The following is a 27145-nucleotide window of genomic DNA, read 5'->3' as shown; positions in this document are numbered from 1 at the left end:
GATAAACAGAGGCAGACTGGGTCAAAAATTCTTATCCGGGAAAATTTATAGTGGCCTCATACTATGGTTTATGGCCAAAATCACACCGTCCACTGGGGTTTCCTCAGTAAGGCTTATGGCCAGTCCGCCTCTGTCGATAGAGAAAAAATATGAAATTGTGAAACGCTTTGAGCGAAAGACCATGTGATATTGCACGTGGTACAGGCCTAAATGAGGCAACGCCGAGATTACAAAGAATGCAGAGAAAATAAAAACAACTTTCATAGCAGGAACAACTCAAAGTGTAATTGAAATCCATTAGATTAAGATACAAAGAATTGGAAGAGATGGAACGGCTGTCATCTGTTTGGATAGAAAATCAAACAAGAAACAAGTTTGCTTACAATAGAAGCAAAATCATTAGCAATATTTTATTACGTAATAATCGTAATAAAATACTTACGTATTTCATTACGATTATTTATTGTGTTTGGTAATGTTTTGGTTACAAACGTGTGTTCAATCTTGGGTGGGCGGCACCTAGCCCTATTTTTCCCATAGGGCCTGTTGTGTTTATATTGCACAATTTTGCATTGCACAAGGGTTTCTAGGAACACAACTATCATGCTATACGAGAACTGACTGTACTAGTAAACAGTCCTATGGCTGTATTTAAATTTTTGTTAGTGAAATTTAATTTCTAGTGTAGTGTGGACTTACAAAAATGACCTGCTTTTTCAAAAAGAAAATCTGTTTATCTCTTGTTTTTTTGTAATAAACTCCTTTTTTCAAAAAAATCACCTATTTCTTGCCTGTTTGCCCCAAAAATTTCCTGTTTGCCTTTTGCTTATAGTTTCCTGATATGTTTTTTTGAAAGTCAAAAGTTGTCGGCTCTGTGAGGCGAGATATGTTTTTATCATTAGCATATAAACATCAAGACAGAATGTTATAATTATTAAATTTGATTTTTATGGTATACTGGTTAAATCATCAAATGCTGACATAAGGATATCTTATGTCACCATTCTGATATACGAGATGGATAAATTTAAACGTGTTAAATTTATTTTGTATGGAAAAGACTGACATGATGAAAAAAGGCAGGAGGGGTTCGAGAAGAGTTTGATTGGATTGGAAACATCAAAATAGCATTGATTCAATCTGGTTTTATACAGGGTGTTTCAAAAGTGATGGTCAATAATTTAAAGGTGAACTGTACAGGCTACAATATGCAAAAAAAGCCAAGTAAACATGGGCCCTTAAGTGAATCGTTTTCGAGATATTGCACATTTCTAGTTGGGATCCACCCACTGATTTGTTTGTTTGGGTTAGGTTATGCTCATTCTCTCCCTTTCCCCTTTCTGAGACATAGCAGGCATACTAATACTTGTCAGAGGATAGTCAACATGGAAAGTGGTTACAGCAATGAAGAGTGTGCAGACATGCACTTTGTGTATGGTAAAGCCAACGGCAATGCACTAGAGGCTGCACGTTTGTACCAAGAAGCATTTCCCCACTGAACACAGCCCAACAGGTGCACATTCATCAGGGTACATCAACGCCTTAGAGAACATGGATGCTTTGCACTTGGAGTATGAGCAGGTAGGCCCAGAAGCACAACACCTATGTTGAGGAAAGGGTGTTAGAAAGAATAGAACAAAATTCAGGAATTTCAACAAGAAGGGTTGATCTACAAAAGCGTGTACTGAGTCATAGCAGTGTGTGGCGAATTTTACATCGCCACTTATTGTACCCCTACCATATCCAGCATGCACAAGGTCTCAGCAATACAGACTACCCTCCCAGAGTGCTCCCATAGTCAGTGGTGGATCTTAACAAAAAATGTGCATTATCTCGAAAACAATTCATTTGCAGCCTGACTTTCACTGGGACTTTTTTGTTTATTTTAGTTTGTACTTTTCACCTTTAAATTATTGACCATCATTTTTGAAACACCCTGTATAAAGAGTGTAAAAGTAAAACCGAAACTAGAAGTATGCTACAGATCTAAAGAATGCATTAGGTGCAAATGGAGTTGCCCATCAAATCAGAATGCCTTATTATGGGGTATTTTAATTTTCTAGGCACAGATTGGAACTGCATGTAGGACATGCACTTGAGTAGCAGTTTTTGGGCCATTTAGATGACTGCTTTTTACTTAGTAATGCCACTAGAGTAATTTGTTTTCTTAACTTCTTCATTAATGATTCATCTGCTATTATATTTCTTTGAGTTCAGCAGCCACAAGCTGGTAGGAACCATAAGTCAGTCTCAGCTAGCTATCAACCATTACACAAAACAGCTTTCCTGGGTGGTTGAAGATGATAATTTGGAAAAAATTGGCAGGATAACTGGTTAAATTCCTTCTGGTGATGGGAAGAATGCAAGTGGAATGCAAGTACATAATAGTTGTATGAGTGTATTTAGTTGTATGTACATAATAGTTTGAAGACTAAATGCTCAAGGCATAATATGTTATGGGTTGAATTTAACTATATAATACTGGTGTAAATACACCATAGTTTACCCATAAGTTTAACTACATAAGTAGTGTAAAGGCGTTGTTTGATTTTATCTCATATTGTGACTACCTTCACAACAAAATACCAGGTATTGCACTACTTCGAATAAACAACACTTCTCTAATAGAGGAGACTACTGTTATTTATTCTCGATGGGCACCACCACCCAGATGGCACAGGGTACTTCGAATAAGCAATGCTTCTCTAATAGAAGAGACTACTGTTATTTATTCCCAGTGGTGTCCACTGAAAATAAATAACAGTAGTCTCCTCTATTAGAGAAGCATTGCTTATTCGAAGTAGTGCAATACCTAGTATCTCGTTATGAAGGTAGCCACAATATGAGATAAAATCAAACGATGCCTTTACACTACTTATGTAGTTAAACTTATGGGTAAACTATGGTGTATTTACACCAATATTATATAGTACATAATAGTTGTATTTCTCGTTGCCTCTACTCTGCCAGATAATAACCCATAACATATTATGCTTTGCACATTTAGTCTTCAAAAGATTATTATTACCTACACCATTTGGCATCTCTCATAGTGTGGAATTAACTTCGCAACCATGATGGCATGTTTACATTAATAATATGTATATGGGGGGGCATTGCCGAGGCCACGTTATGTCAGAGAGCTGGGTATTTTCTTATCACGTGTATGCTATAACCAAAAATTTCATTCAGCATGTCCCCCCCCCCCCACACCTTTTTTACTACTGCATACACCATGAATTGTCATCACAATAGTAGAGCAAACCTATCTGCGAAAAGACCGAAACCTCTCAAACACTTCCTCGTTCATTTCACAAATATATACTGTTGTTCAAAGAAAGTGCATCACACCTTAAAATTGTAATCGTCGTCCAAATAACATAAGTATATATGTGGTGCCTCCGTAGCCAGGTGGGAAGGAGCAGCAGTGCGTAACACACACTTCTTGATTATACCGGGGTTCGAACCCATCACCACCAAATATGGAGGATGCAGAAAGGTCAGGGAACGACCACCGCATATTCCCGGAGCAATATGGCCTTAGTTGCTAATGCTCCTAAAAACCAAATAACAAACAAACAAACATAAGTATATGACAATATTTCTTACAGATTGCATTAGATGACATAATATTGCAATTTTCTTGTAGAAATTGAATCCTTTATTCTACACTCCACTTTAAAATCTCATCCTTTATCCAAATTTTGGTTTTCCAGTAAATGTGCTAAGGCTGTTCAAGAGAAGGATGTTGCATATTGTAATTGGCTTGTTTCCAATTCTTCAGTTTCATATTCTGCCTACACCAAAACTTGCAACAATTGTAAATCAGTTATTAATCAGTACACACTAGATTTTGAAAACAGGCTGAGTAGAAAACTTGCTTCTTGCCCTAATGGTAGCCGAGCATTCTATCTCTTGCCAGAGCTATTGGCTGCAACTTTTGCCCATCTCTATCAAAACCAGATGATTGTGTTGTCACTTCAGCCAAGGATAAAGCTGACCTGCCAGGATCACATTTTTCTTCCAACTCATGTATTAATGATCTTGGTAAAACACCTTCCACTACTCCCAACATGCTCCATTCAATGCCTCCTGTGGTCTTCTGTAAAAAGGATGTCAGATAGCTCCAGGTCCTGATGGTATTTCTCCACTTGTTCCAGCCATATCCAGCCAGTTCCTAAAAAGGGTGACAAATCCCTCCCATCCAATTATTGTCCCATTACAATTACTTCTACTCTTTCTAAAGTAATGGAGAAATCAATTAACCACCAACTCTTAATCTATCTAGAAACCTTCTGTCTGATCAACAATCGTCAGTATGGATTCAATCAATGTCTATCCACTGGTGATATTCTGACTTAGGTTACCCATTTATGGACAAATTCAATGGAAAAGCTTAATGAAACACAAGCAGTTGCTCTTGACATCTCAAAGGCTTTTGATCATGGTTGACATAAAGGTCTTCTAAACAAGCTTCCATCTTATGGTTTGCCAACTATTTTTTTTTTTTTTGTAATTGATTATCTAGTTTTCTCTCTGATCACTCACTTAGGGTGATGATAGATGGCTCTGTCTTCTAACTTCTCCACTAATTCTAGTGTCCCCTAAGGTTCAGTTCCTTCTCCCATTCTTTTCCTCTTATATATTAATGACCTTCCATTGATTGGAAATCCTTTCCATTGTTTAGCTGATGAGAAACCTCGCCCTGCTCAATCAGTTTAACTTCTTGAATATCCGTTACCAATTCCTTAAATGCTGATCTCCAGGTAATTCTCCAGTGGGGCAAAGACAGCTTAGTTGATTTCAATCCTTCTAAAACTCAGTCCTGTCTTATATCTCGCAAAAGGATTCTTCTGCTCCTATGCTTCTCTTTGGCTAGCCGGGTGGGTAAAGTGCCTGCCTGGCAACCCAAAGGTCGCGGGTTCGAATCCCGCTTCGGGCTTGGATCAAAGTACTGCAAAAACCTTGGGAGGTGCATTATGGCCACAGAAGCCAATGCACCAACAACTACCAAATAAAAAAAAAAAAAAAAAAAACCTTCTCTTTGGTGACACTCCGATATCTAGGCAAGATGATATATCTCTTTTGTGATTACCCTGACCTCTAATTTCTCTTGGCACATTGCAAATATTTCTTCCTCTGCATCTAAAAAACTGGGTTTTCTCTTTTGCTCTCGGCTTTACTTTTCTTCAGACAGCTGTTCACTCTGTACAAATCACAAAACCGCCCTACCATGAAATATTGTTCCCACATTTTGGGCAGTGCCCCCCCCCCAAAATCTCTCTCAGCATTATAGATTCCATTCAGAAGAAGGCAATTAGGTTAATTAGTAACTCATATCTAACAGAGTATCTCCACTCTCTATCTCATAGACTTACTGCTTCTGCTGTATGCCTTTTCTACAGATACTTCCATGGGCACTGTTCTTCTGAATTGGCTTCTATAATTCCTGCTCTCTCTTTCGAAACAGTCCGAACTAGTGCCGCTACCAGCCAACATCCATTTACTGTCAAACTTCAAACTCACAGAATCAACTTTTCATCTTCCTCATTTATTCATTCAACTGCCGTTTTCTGGAACAATCTTCCTTCATATGTATTTCCTGAAAATTTCTGTCTACAGAAGTTCAAGTCTAATGTCATCAACCATCTTCTTTTGTCTTCTCAACTTCCAACCCATGCAATGTATTAAGTACAATAGGTTCTAATATCTTTTGTGTTCGGGGTTTTCATAAAGAAAAAAATGTGTAATTAGTTATGTAATAGGGATTTGGGGGGGGGGGCAACTAATGAATTTTTTTTTTTTTTTTTTTGCTTCCCCAGCCAAAGGAAAAGAGTTACGCAACGAGAGAGCAAGATTCAGAAGTAGAAGCGAATCAAAGGAAGAGAAGAAGAATGATGATATCGTTCTTCTTTTTCTTGGTGATTCCTCTCTCTTTCTCTGGGTAACTCAGGAATTATTTTTATTATTTTTTTTTTTTTTTTGGCTGGTGCAGAAAAGCCTCTGGCTTCCTTGCACCATATAGCTAATAATAATAAGATAGAAGAATTAAGAGTCAAGATAGGTCAGTTGATCCAGTACCAACAGGGTAATAGAAGTAAGAAATTGATTGGAAAGGTGAAGAGCATCCTCAAGAGAGACAGATTCACAACTAATGAATTTTTTTTTTTTTTTGCTTCCCCAGCCAAAGGAAAAGAGTTACGCAACGAGAGAGCAAGATTCAGAAGTAGAAGCGAATCAAAGGAAGAGAAGAAGAATGATGATATCGTTCTTCTTTTTCTTGGTGATTCCTCTCTCTCTCTCTGGGTAACTCAGGAATTATTTTTATTATTATTTTTTTTTTTTTGGCTGGTGCAGAAAAGCCTCTGGCTTCCTTGCACCATATAGCTAATAATAATAAGATAGAAGAATTAAGAGTCAAGATAGGTCAGTTGATCCAGTACCAACAGGGTAATAGAAGTAAGAAATTGATTGGAAAGGTGAAGAGCATCCTCAAGAGAGACAGCATCCACACCAAACATGAGACCAGAAATCAGAGAATAGGAGAATACTTGGACACACTGAGGCAGAACCTCCTTGCACTCAGCAAAAGACTATACCGATACAAAGAGAGCTTCCAGAGGAAAATAAACAACCGAATCTTTGATGAGGACCAAAGAGCTCTTTACAGGAAATTGGGTGAAGATGAGAAAGCAGGAAATGAACCACCCGAGAAGAAGATAATTGAGGAGTTCTGGGGAAATACCTAGAGCAGTGAAGCAAGACATAACAGCAGAGCACCCTGGGTAGAAGTAGAACGGAAGAAAACCAAAGACATACAAGAGACAAGAGAGTAGAAGATTCGAGAAGAAGTAAAACAGTTGATCAGGAACACCCACAACTGGCGAACCACAGGAATTCATAACATCCACAATTACTGGTACAAGAAGCTCATCTGCATACACAAGCACCTAGCAGAGCAATTCACTCGAATGATAAGGCACCCCGGAGACAGTCGCGAAGTTTCTCACTGAAGGAGTCACATATCTGAAGCCTAAATACGAAGATACAAGAAACCCGGCGAAATACAGACCAATCACCTGCCTCCCGGTGATGTGCAAGATCCTGACCAGCTGCACAGCCAAGAAGATTGGCTGAAGTGGTGGAACCCATGTTTAGTCTCTAGAGCTAGGTTCCGGTCAACCATTCCCTATCTCTTCCATCATGCAGTATGATTGATGACTTTTGAGGTTATGATGAACATCATGGCGAGATCCAATATTCCTTACATTTCGAGGGTACAGCTCTAAAACGGTGTTCGCAGGCCAGCCGGCCGCTAGTTAGTACACTGGGCCGGACCTATTGGTAACTCTGTAGGAGGCTTCCAGATCAGCTAGTGTATAATCTTGTTACCTCTACTCTGCCAGATAGTGAATGGAGGGAGTCCGAATAGTGTGTATGCGGGGAGCATTGTCGAGGCTACGTTATGTCAAGGATCTGGGTATATTCTTACCCTATGTACGCCATATCCAAAAATTTCATTACTTCATACAGCATGTCCCACCCACTTTTTCTTACTATTCAATAGCATTAGCATTAGTACAGGCATATGATGCAAGAAAGCAAGCTTATTCGGCATCAGCCAAAAAAAAAAAAAAACACACCACTCCCATTTCACCCCTCCGTTCGTTCGAAATACCTGTCCAGTTGGGTCTTAAATTTGTTTAGGCTATCAACTTCAACAACAAATGATGGAAGTTGGTTCCACCAACCAACCACCCGCTGGCCAAAGGCAAATTTCTGCACATCTATCCGACATCCGTCCTTCCTCAATTTGAATTTATGCCCTCTGAGGTGATTATTCTGAGCAAGAGGAAGAATCCCATTGGCAATGAGCATGCTCAAACCATTCAAAGCCTTATACACCTCTATCAGATCACCTCGCCGGTGCCTAGTCTCCAGACTGTAATTTGCAAAACTTAAGCCTTTCTTCATAAGAGAAAGCGTTTGTTCCATTCACTAATCTTGTTGCCCTTCTCTGTACCTGTTCCAGCAGCTCTACATCCTTCTTGAAATGAGGCCTCCAGACCTGTATACAGTACTCAAGATGTGGCCTAACCATTGCCTTATACAAGGGAATAATCACCTCCTTATACCTGCTGGAAAAATTCCTGTATATCATTGACAAGACACCATGAGCTACTCTTGCAGCTCGTCTGCACTGCTCAGGGAACTTCATATCTGCCTGCACAATTACCCCCAGGTCCTTTTCATTCTCCACCACTGTTAGTGTAGTACCGCAGAGTTGATACGTTGCTCTGGGGTTACTGTTTCCCATATGTAGTACTTTACATTTGTCAATGTTAAACTTCATTTGCCACCTCTCAGCCCATCTGTTCAACCTTTCCAGATCCTGTTGCAGCAGCATAGCATCAGTGGTGTCCTTAATAACCCTGCCAACCTTTGTATCATCTGCAAACTTGGACATTAAACTTGATATCCCATCATCAATATAATTCATAAACACCGAAAACAACAACGGATCCAACACTGAACCCTTAGGAACTCCACTAATAACATTAGTCCACGTTGAGCAGTGTCCATTGATTACCACTCTGTCGTCTCCCACTCAACCATCCCTTTATCCATAGCAGCAATTTGCCTCCAGTGCCACACTGCTCCAATTTGTGCAGCAGTATCAAAAGCCTTTCTAAGATCCAAATATATAATATCAAAGTTATTCCCTACATCCAGTTCTTTTGTGACTACATCATGGTATCCAATCAAATTGGTCAGGCAAGACCTGCCCTTAAGAAAACCATGCTGCGTCTGAGCTATAACTGAATTCTTGTCTAGATGATCCTGCAGTGCTTCTTTAACCAATGCCTCCATTAATTTTCCTGGAACAGAAGTTAAACTAACAGGTCTATAATTACTTGTGTCAGCCTTTGACCTCCTTTGTGAATTTGGGTTACATTTGCACATCTCCAGTCTATGGGTACCTCCCCTGAGTCCAAAGAATCTCTCATAATTATGGCTAGGGGTTTGCTTACTTCCTTTGCTGCCTTCTTTAATATAACTGGATAGATCCCATCCACCCCCAGGTGCCTTTTTTATGTTTATCCTCAACAATCTCTCCTCCACTTTCCTCTCAGTTATTACAAAATCATCTAGCTCACTGCCAATGTCTACTTTACCTATGTCATTCTCCTTCCTGAATAACTCCTAATGCGTGAATGTAGATGCAAAATACTTGTTTAGATTGTTAGCCACCTGAGCAGGATCCTCAACTGTTGAACCATCAATATCCAGTGGACCAATCTGATTCATCCCTTTCCTTCTTGAGTTTTAATAGGTAAAGAACTCTTTTCTGTTTTTCTTTGCATCCTTTGCCAAAGATTTTTCGTAGTCTGCCTTTGCCTGCCTAATCTCCTTTGTGACTTGGTTACAGACCAACTTATATCTATCATAGGCTTCCATGTCGCCCATTAATTTGTATGTATTCCATGCATTTTCTTCTCTGCCACATGTCTCATTAGTTCATCTGACAACCATTTAGGCCTAAACCTTGAACAATATTTCTTAGTTGGTATGGAAAGCCTGGTAGCTTCCAAGATTAGTTCCTTGAATGCTTCCCATTTTGAGTTTGCTGTTGGTAACATCATCAGTTGGTCCCACTGTATAGAATTTAAATACTGTCTCAGAATACACCATGAATTGTCAAACTAATAGAGCAAGCTTATCTGCGAAAAGATCTAAACCTCCCAAGCACTTCCTAATTCATTTCACAAATATACGTGGTCTCAATTCTAATCTCAACGATGTCCATTTCCACTTGCAGTCTGCCAAACCCTATGTACTTTTTCTGACAGAATCTGTTATCGGTTAATTCAACTATTGCTCATCTCAGATGCCCAAATTATTCGCTGTATGATTCTTTTTGCCTCAAAGGTGGTACTTTTGCATATGTCCATTCTGATATTCCCTGTCAGAGGCTTGGCAATTTGGAATCTCCTCTCTTTGATCTTCTCTGGCTTAAAATCTCTCTACCTCATTGTGTCAAATTCATCTGTCTCTACCGTTCTCCCAATTCCACTAATCACTTGGAGCTCTTTGACTTCCTCTCTTTGCAACTTGACTTTCTCCAGTCCAACTTTCCTAACAGTGAGGTAATTTTCCTTGGTGATTTTAATGTTCACAACTCCAGCTGGCTTATGTTTTCTAGTCACACCGACCCAGCTGGTCGAGATGCTGAGGCTTTTGCAATTATTAATGATCTTGCACAGATTGTTCATTTACCTACAAGAATGCCAGACAATCCTAATCATACAGCCAATACACTTGATCTTTTTCTCACAAACAACCCTTCTAAGTACACGGTTGAAGTGAGAGGTCCTTTAGGTACTTCAGATCACAACTTGGTGATTGTCTCTTCTCCAATGGAACCTTTATCTCATGGCTATTACCAACCTCTTGTTGTTTGGCATTACAAGAATGCAAAATGGGATGACCTGCGAGACTTCTTTTCTTCTTTTCCTTGGTCAGATTACTGTTTCAAAACTTCTGATGTTAACGTTTGCTCAGATCGTGTCAGTGAAATTATTCTTGCAAGAATGGAATCCTTTATTCCACACTCCACTTTAAAATCTCGTCCTTTATCTAAACCTTGGTTTTCTAATAAATGTTCTAGGGCTGTTCAAGAGAAGAATGTTGCATATCATAATTGGCTTGTTTCTAATTCTTCAGTTTCATTTTTTGCCTACACCAAAGCTCGCAACAATTGTAAAGCAGTTATTAACCAGTCCAAACTAGAGTTTGAACAGGCTAAGAGTAGAAAACTTGCTTCTTGCCCTAATGGTAGCCGAGCATTCTGGTCTCATGCCACAGCTATTGGCCGCAACTTTTGCCCATGTTGAAAACAGGAGTTACATTCTCAACAATGAAATTAGTTAGTTAATTAGTTTGTTTAAACAATGATTGATTTATCCAAAGAAATGAAAACATAACCTGTAAAATCAAGCAAATTATAATTTAAAGAAATTATTTATGACTTACAAATGTTAAAGAATGTTTATTCTTCATCATCAACTAAGTGCACGCTCATTGATCACTTGATCACAGTGCTGATGTCATTGTTGGCTCAGCACTTGCTGTTGGAAGCACAAGGAGTCGTCGTCTTCAGAAATGCTTCATGAGGCATTTGTTTCCAAGATCTTCTCTTTTGTTTATAAATTTCAGGATAGCATGCATAAGCATTTTTTAATGGCATGCACAAATTGCAACTGACTAACACGACACTTGCAGAGTAACAGTTTACAAAGAAAAGGACTGAAGAGAAGATTCTGAAAATTTATTTATGTTTTTCATATGATTGAAGATTGCGGTGAAAGAGAAACACATTTCGTCATAAAACATTAAAACCCACACAATTCCAGCTATCGGTAATTTTGCAAATGCAGTAACATCGAGTTTACTACCCGTTTATAATTGATTGCACCAACAGAAAAGCCCAATAAACCGGAAAGTGCAAATTGTTTTTATTGTTTTATGGTCGTCACCTCCAGAAATGTGTTTTAAAAAATATCATAAAGGTGTTCAAAATTGATTCTTATAACGGAACATATGATAACGATGAAAGTGTTGTACGTTTTAATGATTTGAATTGGTAACTAATACAATTCACATTATAAAAATGACTTTGTAGAGAAATAAATAGCTTAGTTATATGGCGAAAATTTCAACTTTCGAGGTCTTGGAACGAATAACCAAAAACAATGTGTTATTGGGCTAACATTAAGATATTTTCAGGATACGTTAGTGTCTCTGGAACTGATTAATATCGTAAAGTGGGGTGCAGCATATTGTATAGCTACAAGCTTGGTTTAAATTGCAGGATTTATGAATGTTTAACATTCATTTTTTGCAATTAATGTTTATATTTTCGAATTTGTTGATATTTGGGGGGAAAAAAACTCTTAAACCTGGGAACTCTTAAAGCGGGAACTGCCTATATTTGTTGTGATGTATAAAGTGTAGGAATATTTGATTTCTTAAAAGAAATTCTTCTTGTTAATAACAAGGTGAGTATAAACAGTAGTGACCCTTTGATTAAATAATTGCTTAACAAACTCAATAGAGGATTAATCTGTACTAAATTGAATGCTGCTCTGATATATTAGTAACTGTTCAACTAACTGGTTTATTAGACATAGATCTCAAACTATAGCAGTAATAAGTTGTTTCCAATCTATTAAAGTAAACTTGTCTGACAAAATAGGGCAGTATTAAATTGAAATTGAGTCTCTGTTGAATATTTGTAAATAACTAATCCTTGTGAAAATATACCCCCTATCCCTCCTTTAGTACCATTGAAACAACTGAACAAAATGTTTAAAATATAATTCTAGCATAATTCAAGTAAATTTAGGGAAAATCCTCCTGTTACAATAGATATGAAATATTATACAAGTAGGTCATAGCTTCATCCTGAGATCAGTGCACTAAGTAGCAAACTAAGTTTGCTATTTAGTACATTAATATCTTCCTTAGGGACCTTCTGCCACAAATTGCCTTAGTATTGCACACTCTAAATAAAAAGCATTGTTCCAATGGAGAATTATTTTGCTGTTTATTTTAAAGTTTATGCTACTATCCATACTGTGGTTTTGAACTTTACTGGAAGTCACCGATGAGTATTTATTATTATTATTAGCCATATGGTGCAAGGAATGCCTGAGGCTTATACTGCACCAGCCAAAAAAAAAAATTCTGAATTACCCCGAGAGAGAGAGAGAGGTAGAAGGGGATCACCAAGATTTTGTCCTTCCAGATCTCTTTCGTTCTTCAGATTTAATATATAGACTGCTGGCAACTAAACTGCAGTCTTCCTTAAATCATTTTGCTATTTCGGATGAATTTTCAGTTAGCCATGTAATATTAAATCTAATATTTGTAGATGCATGGAAGTTTTAATGTTGTTAATTGTTTACTATATTGGCTAAAAAGAACTGAAAATTTTTAGCTGAACTCTTTTGTCTTTGTTAGGGAGAAGATGGTCCAGATATCAGAGGAGGCACTGTAGATGCTCTGATTGTTCAAGCTACTAAAGCTTCGAAAAATGGTGAGAAACATGTGATCTTATTAAACTTATAATTCGTGATCTGGTTGAGCTTTCTGTTGCCTGCCAAAACCACTTTCATATTTGTCCTTTTTGATGACCTTGGAGAAATTTTCACTCCCGTCCTGATAAGGCAAGGTAATAGGGAGATGGGGGTCGATTGCCTTTCCTCTGGGGAAGAAGTTGAGGCTGGTTTTGTGGATAGGGCTATTAGAGAATTGGAGAGGGTAACTGTTGTCTGAGAATATTAATGATAGCCCAACCTGGCTACACTTCCACATACAAAGGTGGCATTTTTAATTATACCACATACAAACCATTCTTGTTAATGTAAACTGAAGCAGGGGAGATTCAGGGTACATTATTAAGAATCCATTATTCTTCCCCACTGGCTGGTCCTATTTCCCAAGAATAGTTTCTCTAGACTCTCCACCTTTCAATATTTTAGCAACCTTACCACTGCTACAAATGTGCTATAAACTTATATGGTACTTTATGACTGGGATAAAGCTGGCTGGCACAACCAGTTTTGTGAATTTTTGCTTATCTTCATTAACAAATTGGCTGTAAGGTGTGCCGTAGTAAATCTACGTTGCAAAATAAAAATGTGGGATTATAGCACTGTGTTATATGCAGTTTTGTACTACCTTGCATACAGGGCCGCGCCAGGCTATATAGTCGCCCTAGTGCAAACTTATTGTCTCCCCTACACCCACGGTCATTTTTCTTATATCAATTTTTTTGGGGGGAATTAAAAAATATATATATTTCCAAAATAATATATAATTTTATTTTAAAAACAAAATAACATATACAGAAACTCTCCGACTTACGTAATACTCGACTTATGGAAATTCGACTTTACATAAGTTTTTGCTGGCTGGTACAAACTTCAAAAAATCTTGGAAACATATTTTGCATCCCGTAAAAATAAATGGAGGTATCGTGAAAATATCATAATGTGAACCCAATAACACTTTTTTTTTTTTTTCCTTTTTTGTAATTTGTTCCAAGTCCTTGGAAGTTGAAATTTTCACTATGTTACTAAGCTATTTATTTCTCTAAAAGGTCATATTTATAATGAAAATTGCATTAACCTTCGTTATCATACGTTCCATTATTAGAATCAATTTTGTGAATGCCTTTGCGATATTTTTCTAAAACAGTTTACATTTTCTGGTTTATTGGGCTTTTCTGTTAGTGCTATCTATTGTCAACTGGTAGTAAAGTCGATCTTATTGCATTTGCAATAATATCGATAACTGCAGTTGTGTGGATTTTTATGCTATTATAGTGAAATGCGTTCCCCCTCACTGAAATCTTCAATCATATAAAAAACAAATTTTCAGAAACTTCTCTTCATTCCTATTTACATATTACAATGATGAAGGGATGGCGACCAACAAAAAGTGCAAGTGGTGGTAGTGCCAGGAAATGAAACAAAATTGATTTAGAAATGAAGATAGATGAAATTGATTAACTAGTACGAAGCAGCACAAAGTTTGTCATCTATTGCAAGGGAATTAGGTCTCACTGCTTCAACATTGAATACTATTTTAAAGGACAGTGCGTGTATAAAAGAACTTGTCAAAGGATCAACACACTTAAGATCATCAGTGATCACAAAACAGCGTTCAGGTGCTATATCGAAGATGGAAAAGCTATTAATAATATGGGTTTAAATTTAAAATTCATTATTTGTTAATATAAAAGACGACAAAATACATTATTCGATACATTGAACTTTTAGTCTCCTTAGTCTTTGCCGTCTCTTTTAGTGTTTACAGAACATTGCCTTTACAGCCTCTTAGTCTCTGCCACCCCTTAGTCATTGCCACCCTGGTGCGGTACACCACTTGCACCACTGGGTTGGCACAGCTCTGCTTGTACGAAATTGAATATAACACCGTACTATAATCCTAACAGTCTAACCAACAAAAACTTGTCTTTCAGTAAGATGCAAAGAACTGCAATGTAAAATTTAAGAACACATATGCAAGATTTTCCATGTATTGTAAAATCTGAAAAAGTAACATGTTTTCGTGAACTGAGATAATATTAAACCATTTATATCTGTACACAACATTTTTTAATATCTTAATTAAATCTTTCAACTGATCCTATAGCTTTAGCATGGTTTGTTGTGTACTGTTTTAAGATCCACACACACATTGTTAGTTCAAACACACTAATAATGTAGACAGGACCATGCCAAGGTAATTGGCACCCATGTGCAAAATACATTTTGCTCCCTTGCCCCCCCCCCCCCCACACACACATGAATTTTGAAACCTGCCAATCTAACACATTCAAAACTCTGAATTAGATGAGTGAATACACGTTGCATTACATTTCAGTTATAATTACAGTCGAACTTCCCTATAACGAATTCTATAAATCCAGCGAAAAAATTCGTTATAGAGAAATTTCGTTATACAGAGAATATCTTTTTTATTAGAAATTGTTATTTAATTAGAAAATGAAAATGAATCTACATTTATTTTTAATGTATTTTATTTCAAAAACACTTATTTAAATTACGCTTACACAATTTTCGCCAGTAAGTATCACAAATTAAAAAAAATCCATAATTTTCGTTTGCACAGTACAATTAAAAAATGTCTGATTCTCAAAGAAAACCTCACATTTGTTCAGAGCATTAAAAACATTATCAGGAACATTTTCACAAAACTGTAGACCCATACAAACCGTTTTAAAAGCGTTAATCATTTCTTCACGAGTTGGCTTTTCTACCGGTTGTTCTGATGTGTCTTCAGCGTCATCGTTAATTTCTTCGTGATCATGGTCGTGTCTAACACTGTTCAGCAGTATTTCATCTTCATTTGGATGTTCTGTTGTAGTCAGGTCTTGATCTACATAAACATAACTATCCAGTGTTATTTCATTTTCGATGTTTCCGGACGATTCTGATATTTTCCAAAAGTTTTTCAGTTGTGAAAGGGGCAGTTCATCTTGTTCATCCAGTTGATGTTCGACTTCTGCATTCAATGCAAATCCCGCTTTCGAAAAACAATTTTGAATAGTGTATTCAGTGACATCGTTTGTCCAAACTTTTGCCAGTTCAGAGATGCAATCTCTAAGGTTAATTGTAACTTCCAAGTTTCTATTTTCTGATAACGCATTGACAATCTTCATTATTATTCTCTTTCGATAATGAAATTTAAAATTTTTAATTATGCCTTGGTCCAATGGCTGGAGTTTTGACGTCACGTTTGGTGGTAAAAACAATAACTTCACACTTTCAAGTTTGGCAGAAATACTGGCAGGATGTGCTGGACAGTTGTCAGTTACCAACACGATTTTCCTTTTTTCTTTTGTTATACGCTTGTCTAGTTTTAATATCCAGTCTTCAAAGATATCACTGGTCATCCATGCTTTTTTATTAAAGGTGTAGTCAACTTCCAAAGATTTTGTGCCTCTAAAACATCTTGGGTTTTTTGATTTTCCAATTACTAAAAGTCTTAATTTTTCACTTCCTGTCATATTTGCTCCAACTAGCACAGTGATTCTTTCTTTGCTTTGTTTTCCGCCAAAACATTTATCATCTTTAAAAGCAAGAGTTCTATTCGGTAAACATTTAAAGAATAAACCCATTTCGTCAGCATTAAAAACATCCTTAGGTTCATATTCTTCCAAAATCTTCTTTAAGGTATTGTTCCTCCAACTGTTGCAATCTTCTTCACTTACATTAACACTTTCTCCACAAATAACCTTTTCCACAATTCTGTGGCGCTTCTTAAATTTATCTAGCCACCCAGTGCTCGCATTAAATTCTCTATGTCCCAGGGACTGTGCAAATTTCAGAGCTTGTTGCTTAATTATTGGACCCGATATTGGTATATTCTTTTCACGTATCATTTGCACCCATTTTAGAACAGCTTTATCAACATCTTCGTATATACACAACTTAATTCGCTTCTTGTCTGCTGCTCCTTCAATTGCATTTAAAATTGATTCTCGATTTTTTAAAATCGTAGATAAGCTGCTTGCAGGTATGCCATATTTCTCCACAATATCTTTTTTCTTAAAACCCTGGTCAATATCATGAAGAATCTTTACTTTATCATTAATACTTAAACATTTTCTCTTCGACATTTTTTCCCCAAATGTAAAAATCACTGGACTGTAGCTCTTGCCGATACATACACTGCAAACTTCGCTGCGCTGGCCATATAGTGAATTGTTAGTACAGGTACCGCCTACTCAATGACGTTTGCTTGCCAATTCAACAGTATCACGTGACTTTTCCTATCAATCACTGTGAAGAAATATACGACTTTCATTCATATATAAAATTTACGGTTAATGTATGCTGTATGTTACTTTTCAAAAAAAAAAAAAAAAAATACAAGAGCATATAGCCTATGTGATTGATAACAAATTGTTCTAAAAGAACTAAATAAAAAAAAATTTTTTTCATGAAAACCATCTACTAGGAGTCCAGTTAGATGAGAACGGACGTATCATATAATGATTGACAGGAAGGTCACGTGGTACGGTTGAGGTGAGAAGCGAATGTCACTCAGTAGGCGTTCGTTACTAAAAATTGACTATGGCATCATTCTATGTATTGCCGCCGCAGCACGCTAAAGGCTTACCGCAGCGAATTTCGTTTTCCCCTGAGCCAACATCAATTTGCAAATCTATCCTATTTATTGTAAAGTTTATGACCACTTTTAAGAAAACCCATTTGGTTTTATAACTGTAACAAAAATGAAACAAAGACCTTCCTACGGGCGTCAATGACCACAAGTATTCACTAAAAGAATGATTAATTCCAGATGCTAATGCGTAATTTCGGAGGGAAGGAGGTCGTATATTTTTAAAAATTCGTTATAGAGAGGCTAACACTTCGCTATATGGGGTTAATTTTACATGTAATTTCGTTTCAAGGTGCAATGTTTTGCGAAAAAATTCGTAATATAGAGAAATTCGTTAAATAGAAGTTCGTAATAGAGAAGTTCCACTGTATTTATTATTGAAAATAGTAATTAACATATGTGTGTATGTGTACCCAAAAAATATACAACATAGCAATAATGAAAAAATATATATATTTATATTTTTTCCATTTATAATATACTTTTATATCAAGGTACAGTGCCATTGTGGTATGGTAAGCATCCAAGCAAATGCCTGGGGCATCATTTGGGTAGGGGTGCCTCACCATCATGCAGATTATTTAATTTTATGGGTAATCCATATTCCCTAGGCAAATGCTTGATTTGCCTAGGGCACAAAAATATCTCACGACCATCAAGGTTTATTGTTTCTTTCATAAATAATATACTTGTATATGAAATTTATAAGGGCAACATTATTTTAACTAAATTTAAAGAAGGTCTATTTTTCTGGATTTGGCTGATGAGAAGTGTGTGTGTGTGTGTGTGTGTGTGTGTGTGTGTGTGTGTGTGTGTGTGTGTGTGTGTGTGTGTGTGTGTGTGTGTGTGTGTGTGTGGCTGCTGCTATTTCTAATTCATCATATAAATCAAATGCATTTATGTCACTGTGACCAATACTGTCATCTGATAATTGAAGTTGCAGATCTTAACATTTAATAGTTTTTTTTTTTTCCTTAATCAGCCAATGATTAAATTTGGTATTTTAGATTTAAAAAAAAAAAAAACACAAATGTTTATTATGGTGTTCTAATAATATGTTATTCACTGAACTTATCATCATATCCAAAACTGCATACAGTTAATACAGCTATAAAAAAAAAATAAATAAATAAAATTTTTTTTATTTTTTTAAATTTATTAATCAATAAAAATGAAAATATATTAACCTAGTAGCAGCTAATGAAATTTGGTTTATTCAAATGCTACTTCATATTCACACTTATCCAATTATTCAGTAAGTTTGCCAAAATATAAAGTTTCAGCAAAATTTTCTTTCAATAAATTACATTGCATAATGATTTAGACCAGAGGTTCCCAAATCTTCACAGTTCTCGGTACCCTTAATGTCTCAGTAATTTTTTCATGGCACCCCTAGGCCAAAAGAACTACCTAACAGTTCCGTTTATTAAGTAACTTAATAAGTAATGTTGCAACTGTGAACTACCTCAAGCTAGTAATTCACGTGGTGTCTGACAGATGTTGGGTATCGCTGTTTCCCTCAAATTTTAAATATTCTGCAGCTTGTGAGTTCATTGCAGCATCCTGGGGTGCTGCGCCGCACAGTTTGGGAACCACTGATTGAGACCATTTTCCATTATTGCAGATCTGCTGCTGTTCCAGAAAAAATACAATATTATAATATTACAGCAGGCCCCCGTTATAACGCAGTTCGCTTTACGCTGATTCGCTATAACGCTGTCACAGATCACTATAACGCTCTTTTACAGATTGCATTTTTGGCATATTTAACGAAATCGTTTCATTTGATGGAGTCGATAGCTTGAAAATGAATAGCAAAACAGCATTAAAACGTTTCCCACGCTGACTTGAGAAATTTTCTCCCACACTAATTTAATTGCAGTACAATCACTTGTTACGTAGTGTAGTTCCGAGATCAATCATTTTAAAAAATGATCCGAAGATCATTTTTTAAAAGATGACTAGACTTTGGATAAATATGCATTTATCCGAAGTCTAGTCATCACTCAGTACAGTATTACTTATTGTGCGTAACGGACAGTTTACTTGAACATTGTATCGTAATTAATGCAACCAACGCAGTTACATTTTTGAAGAGCTAATAATGGCCGATAAGAATGAAAAGACAAAGTCTGGGTGCAGTGCGGAGACTATAAATGTAAGAAAAAGACTGAATTTGAAAATTAAATTAGTCATTTTGAAGCGATTCGATTCCCGTCAATGACAAGCAGACATGTGCCATAATTTAGGACTTGCAAGTTTAACTGAAGAACAATTATAAAAAAATAAAGAATTAATTTTAGCAGCGGGAAAGATAGCTGTTCCACTGCAAGCAACTAGGGCTACGCCGGCTATTAGGATTGAAATGGAAAGACATTAACTAATTTTATTGAAGATAATATCCAATGCAGAATTCGGTTAAGTTAAATATTATTAAAAAAAGAAAAAAAAAAAGATTAGCCCAATATGATGATCTGAAGAAAACTCAACTAAAAAAAAAAAAAAAAAAATGTGGAACCATTTAAAACTGGTAAGAGCTGGTTGAATAGATTTAAAATCTAGGGAGAAGCTGCAAGTGCAGATCAAGGAGCCGAAACTTTCAAAAAAGAACTTGTTAAAATTATTGAAGAGGGGTATTGTGTGTTATACTTCTCAACAAGTTTATAACATAGATGAAGCAGGACTTTTGTGGAAACGAATGCCTAAAAGAAGTTTCATATTGAAAGAAGAAAAAGACATCCCAGGTTTCAAAGCGGCGAAGGATCCGGTGACTTTATTGTTGGGTGGTAATGTTGCGGGGGATTTAAAATTAATACCCCTTTTAGTTTATTTAGGAGAGGGCCAAAGTTCAACCCAAAATCGACACATTTTTCATGATTAAATTCATCAGTTAAATTAAATCAATTTAGATCAATTAAATTCATGATTTTAATTGGAATTTTAAGTTTAATTTTGATATGTAAGTAGTTACCACATAATTATATATGTATGTAATGCAGAATATTTTATGTGTACAAATATTTGAATATTATATATTTTGACCGACATTTGTGCATCTTTTCACTACCGTTTATTAATGATTAGGAAATATCCTATGGCACCGACCGCAACTTACAAATACATATGTTACCTTATGGGAATGCGGAGCTCGCTTAGCGCGGATTCACTTAGCGCTCTGTTTTTCTGGAACGAATTATCAGCGTTAAGTGGGGGTCACCTGTACATCAAATTTTACTTGTTTTTATTTCAACAAACCCTTAGTTGTAACTCCTAACTTGTGTTGAAGGCCCATTTTGCATTTGCTGACACTACCAGCCATTAGATCCCATTGGTAATAATAACACTAGCCAACAAATTTTTTACCTCCAAGAACTTGAATGCTGTTTTTAACCAATTTTTATGTGTAGATTTCGAAAAGTCACCATGATAGTTTCACATCACAGTTATTAAATATAGGTGGAGTTACGTTTTACCAAAATATGCAAATTTCACATAATCTAGCCATTAATTTATGACACTGGTTTATTTTAACAGATATAAGATAATTCTCTTAATTTTAACAAGCAATTCTGGTCTTGGTTTTCTTGTGATAAACATAATCAGACTTCTACCTATGCTGACCGGGCAGGTAAAATGCCTGCCTGGCAACCCAAAGGTCATGGGTTCGAATCCTGTCTCGGGCTTGGATCAGAGTAGGAGATGCAATATGGCCACAGAAGCCAATGCACCAACAACTAAAAAAAAAAAAAAAAAAAAAAAAAAAAAAAGCCTTCTACCTGTGGTTCTTAGTTTCAAATTCCGATGCAACAATTTACAGTTTGAAGAAAGCACACTTAGTTTTTGGTGAGAATTTTTGTAGGCTGTGCCAAGGTTTTCCGAGTATTAACTGATTGTGACATGTTCTGAGGGTTATAAATCTATCCTCCAAACGATAGTGGGGAAGATAATAGTGATCAAGTTCAAGTTGAGGATTCCCTGGAAGCCCCCTCTTCACACAATGTCGACTATGAGCCTAAGTTCAGGCAATGATGTGCATTTTAATCGAACAAGATTAGTTGAATGATTTGGTTCGAGACTTAAATTTGCTGAAAGAACAAGCTGAACTGTTAGGCTCTAGGTTACAGCAGTGGAATATACTCTCAGCAGGAACAAAGATTTCAGTGTTTCGAAAAAGACATGAAAAGTTTCGAAATATTATTCTACAGAGGACAGTATGTGTTTTTGCAAAGACGTTATTGGACTTCTGAAAGAACTAGGTGTCATTCATAAGTCAGATGAATGGCGTTTATTCATAGATACCTCAAAATTAAGTTTTTAACGACAGTTTTGCATCATAATGGCAACGAATTTCCATCAGTTCCTGTGAATCATTCAGTTGGACTTAAAGAAAGTCTACCCATTCCAAAGCCAGAAAAAGACCAGTCAGATCTGCATAATTATAGACCAATCTCACTTACTAGCTGTTTGGGTAAGACTTTGGAAAAAAATGGTACACAATCGCCTCACCTGGTATCTGGAAACTCAAACTACTATGAACAAAGATCAGTTGGATTTTGTAAAAACAGATCTACCCTAGACCTTATGATTAAAGGCCGAAGCAAATGTGCAAAATGCATTCATAAAGAATCAACATTTGGTCATGGTGAACTTAGATATAGAGAAAGCTTTTGAAACCACATGGCATCCTTCATAATCTACATGCCCTAGGACTAAGAGGACATTTACCATCATTAATTCAGAGCTTTCTCGAATATCGAACCTTTCAGGTCCGTTATTGAAGTGCACTCTCCAGAATCTCCATACAGGAGGAAGGAGTCCCACAATGGTTAGTTCTCGGTGCCACACTCTTCGTAGTTAGAATACACACGCTAACGACAACCATCCCAAATTCAGTAGACACTTATCTTTATGCCAATGACCTCACTATATCCAGTCACTCACAAAATATGTACTCAATTGAAAGGAAGCTCTAACTGTCAATAAAAGCACAATCATGGATTTTACAAAACGGTTACAGTCTCCACAGAAAACTGTTGCTATACACTTCTGCAAGAAGCGAAAAATGCACCCTGATCCTGACTTGCATTTGGGTTATGTTATACCAGTAAATGACAAATCCGGTTTCTAGGTTTAATATTAGATAAGAAATATAAACTTTCTAAAACACATACATCATGTACAAACTGCTTGCCTGAAGAAAATGAATATCCTCAGAGTGCTCTTTGCGATATCATGGGGGGGGGGCTGATCGATACTGCCTTCTTCATCTGTATAAAACGAAAATTTGATCCTGACTAGACTGTGGTGACCTGTATATGACTCAGCTAGAAAATCAGCATTACAGTCCCTAAATACTATTCAACACAATGCCCTTAGAATAGCACTAGGTGCTTTCCGAACATAACCAGTCCATAGTCTATATACAGGGTTGTTAAAATTAAAGTATCCCTATGTAGAGGGCTCTGGAACGAGTTCTAAGGCTCGTACTGAAGAGAAATTTGGGAAACAGGTACAATAAAAAATGCACTCTCCATTTATTGGGAGGGAAAAAAAAATTAGTTACAAAATTTTTCACTGTATGGTGCGTAACTATCTTATTTACGATTATGCAAATAACATAAGTTATTTGCATAATCGTAAGTTATTGCCACAGTGCCATTACTCAGCTCTACTGTACTGTGTAAAAGCAAAGCAGTCTCTTCAACATCATACAGTAGATGTTTGCCTGCACTACAGCATCTATGCCAACAACGTTGCAGGAAAAAGGTACTATTAGTGAAGCTGTACTATCAGAACAGCAACAATACAGCTGCACCTATCAGAGAATTCTGGCATCAGAAGCACATAAGATGTGGACCTACGACTGTTTGTGCAGTCTCCAAAATGATTGCAAAATTTGAAGCGACAGGACATCTTGGTATTCAACCAGGTAGAGGTCGAAAACAAGTGGACTCCTCTCGTGTTGAAGATGTGGCTGTCGTGGATTTATCAAGTCAATCTCCATGTAGTAATGCAAGTGTACCAGCTGTTTCTCGTGAAGTGGACATGCCGTATTCCACTGTAAGGCTAGTAATGTGTCAGGTGTTGCGGTACTATCCTTACAAGATGCATATGCTACAGCAGTAAAGCATGGTGATGTAGATATTCATTTCACATACGCACTTCAATTTCTGGCGGGAATGACAGTGGATATCACTTGGCCATGGAACATCCTTTGCAGTGATGAAGCCCACTTCTGCTTAAATGAAAGTGAATACGCACAACTGTCACATTTGGGCAACAGAAAACCCTTGAGTTATCCAAGAGGTCCTGTTGCATTCTCCAAAAGTGGCATTGTGATGGGGATTTACGGCCACATTCATGATTGGGCTATATTTTTTGAGCAGGTCATACCGACTGGACCACGCACCTGTTCCGTCATTGGATAGCGATATTGTGAAATGTTGGCAAATTTCGCAATACCAGACCTGCAATAACGTGGGTGCCTTCAGGATACCATATTCATGCAAGATGGTATGTCACCCCACATCCACCGTTGTGTCCAAAGATTGCTGAGGGAACACTTTACAGATGAACGAGTCATCAGCCATTGTTTCCAGACATCTTGGCCACCCCAATCACCGGACCTCGCCCCATGAAACTTCTCGTTGTGCGGTTTTTTGAAGAAACAGTTATATCAGGACGGATGTCAAACTCTGGCAGATCTGAAGGACAGCATTAGACGTCATGTGCTGGCTATTCCAGTTGACATGTTACATTCTGCTATAGAAAATGCTGTTCTTAGAATGGAAACTGTTGACCAAAATGGAGAACACATTGAACAATTGGAGTGCTGTTAAAGTAATTTGTATTGTCACAGTGTCATATAGTGATATTTTGTAACTAATTTTTTTTTTCCCAATAAATGGTGAGTGCATTCTTTATTTTACCTGTTGCTCAAATTTCTCTTCAGTACGAGTCTTAGAATTCGCTCCAGAGCCCTCTACATAGGGATACTTTAATTTTAAAAACCCTGTATATTGATGTGCATGAACCTCCATTATCCCTTTGGAGGCAGATGCTTCTGCTTACGTATGCAGTCAAGCTTCGGAGACTTCCCACACATCCTATCTGGCGTTACCTCTTTAACTTGTCTTTTGTAAATTTCTACAGGAATAAACCAAATGAAAATAAACCTGCTGGAATCAGATTGAAGGATGTAATGCAGAATTGAAGTATCCCACTAGACAATATCCAGCCAGACAACGAAAAAATGGAGCTACCATGGTCCACATTCAAACCTTTATGTGATAACTTTTTCTGTAAGTGGGGAAAACAGGTGCTGGACAATCAAAATATACAGCAGCTACATGCAGCTTATGCAACAGCAAACACACACTGTCTGCAAATATATACTGATGGATCTAAATCTAATGTGTGTGTAGGTGCTGCAGTGGTTCTTCCAACTTGTGTTATCTCTGAAGCTCTTCTCCCTAGTTGCAGTATTTACACTGCAGAACTTCATGCAATCAAAATGGCTACTGAACACATCAACGACATGTCTAATGAAGAGATAATAATCTATACTGATTTCTTGAGTGCAGTAACTGCTTTACAACATATGTCCCAACTCTCATCCTATTTTGAAAGAGATCAGGGCACACTTGATCAATCTAACAAAATGTAACACAATGGTAAGGTTTTGCTGGGTTTCTGGGCATGTTGGAATCCAGGGAAATGAGAAGGCAGATGAAGCAACTAGAAATCCAGTCAACCCTGTGTCTTCACTTGCCTTGATTCCTTATGGCCTGCAAACTGATTATAAAACAGAGATGCATTGATCAATAGGCATCAGTATGGCAGCAGCAGCAAACCCATAATAAGCATTTTCAAATAAAGAAAATGTCACTATACAGGAAATCTAGTTCATGATTAAACAGACAAGAAGCGGTTGTCCTTGCAAGGACATGCATCGGACATACCCATCACACCCACCTTCACTTGTTGACAGCCGATGAACCTCCTCACTGTCATCATTGTCCTGCCCTACTAACAGTGAAACATATCCTTCTCGACTGTCCACATAATCATGCTGCTCGATTAACAAATTTTAAATCGGCTGTAACCAAAAATAATTCATTAGAGATGAACCATATTCTCAGTGATGATGCAAATTTGTCCGACCTGTTTAATTTTTTAAAGCAAATTCATTTCTACAAACTTATCTGAGTTATGACTGGGGGAAAAAAAAAAAAGGAAAAAAAAAGAAATGATTTCATTTGCAGAACTACTGTGACAGGCACAATTTGGCCCTTGTGCCCAAAATCCCCATTAAAACCAACTTAAAGTCATGAAAGCATGTCTAAGGTTCTGCATGCTATGAAATACCAGGATTACGGTTGGAAAATTTTTTTTTTTTTTTTATTTTATGAAAACCCCAAACACGAAAGGTATCAAAACCTATAGTACTTAGTACCGTGCATGGGTTGAAGGAGAAGTATGGGGGAGGAGGGATGCCGGAAACTTTGCTCTAGAGACTAAACATGGGTTTCGCCACTTCAAGTCTCCAATAAGCAAAGTGGTGGTATTTCACCGGTTGATAAAAGTCATGCAGTGATCTTAAGGTTATTGGTTTGCACATCAAACTTGTATTGATGAAAAATTTTGTGAAGGAACTAGATAAAGAAGGTAACGGATTTGCATACTTGAGAAGTGTTTCCTAATTTAACATATGCCAAAATTAAGGAAGGAATTTTCCTAGGATCCCAAATTAGGAAACTCCTAAAAGACAATGTGTTTGAAACCCAGTTAAAGGAGGTTGAATTGGCAGCTTGGCAATCATTTAAGGCGGTAGTACATGTTTTATTTTTGGGGTAATAGGAAAGAAGAAAACTATGAAATGTTTGTGTGTAATTTACTCAAGTGCTGTATAACATGGACTGTCGCATGTCATTGAAAATTCATTTTATTCATTCCTATCTCGAATTTTTTCCCGAAAATCTGGGAGATGTGAATGATGAACAAGGGGAACAGTTTCATCAAGATATTTCCATGATGAAAAGTGGTACCAAGGTCGCTGGGATCCTGTAATGATGGGGGTTAACTGTTGGTTCCTTGTGAAGGAGAGTAAGCAGAAATACAAGAGAAAATCCCTTGGTGGCAAACATTTTTAAGGCAACTACAGGTGTGCTGATTATATATTATTGAAATATAACTATTTTGCTATAATTCAATATTTTTTCTGAAGTTAAATGAGTTATAGAGAATGTATAATAATTTTTTACACTTGGATTACAAATTTGAATTGTACATATATATCCCTTTATTTTAACATTAACGTTAGTACATCTTTTGATGTAGATGTGATAGACTTTTTATGGTGATTGGAATCAGCATGTTTATTTCCTCCAGAATCACATATTTTCATTGCAGAGGTATGACAAAAAAA

At 36.8% G+C, this 27145-nt stretch overlaps 1 protein-coding gene across 3 annotated transcripts in view; it reads left to right on the top strand.

Annotated features, from left to right (window-relative positions):
- The window catches only part of C3G (C3G guanyl-nucleotide exchange factor), a 410407-nt gene that overhangs the window by 271200 nt on the left and 112062 nt on the right, over positions 1-27145 (top strand). For all 3 annotated transcript variants that reach the window (XM_090368667.1, XM_090368668.1, XM_090368669.1), the window contains exon 12: positions 13024-13099. In XM_090368667.1, coding sequence (XP_090224793.1) covers positions 13024-13099 — 76 coding nt within the window. The remainder of the gene's footprint in view (positions 1-13023; positions 13100-27145) is intronic.

This window comes from Mastigoproctus giganteus, chromosome 2, assembly GCF_048544385.1.
Source record: "Mastigoproctus giganteus isolate SK-2022 chromosome 2, ASM4854438v1, whole genome shotgun sequence".
Taxonomy (NCBI): domain Eukaryota; kingdom Metazoa; phylum Arthropoda; class Arachnida; order Uropygi; family Thelyphonidae; genus Mastigoproctus; species Mastigoproctus giganteus.
Note: the sequence above shows the minus strand (reverse complement) of the source record. Positions and strands in the feature narration are given on the sequence as shown.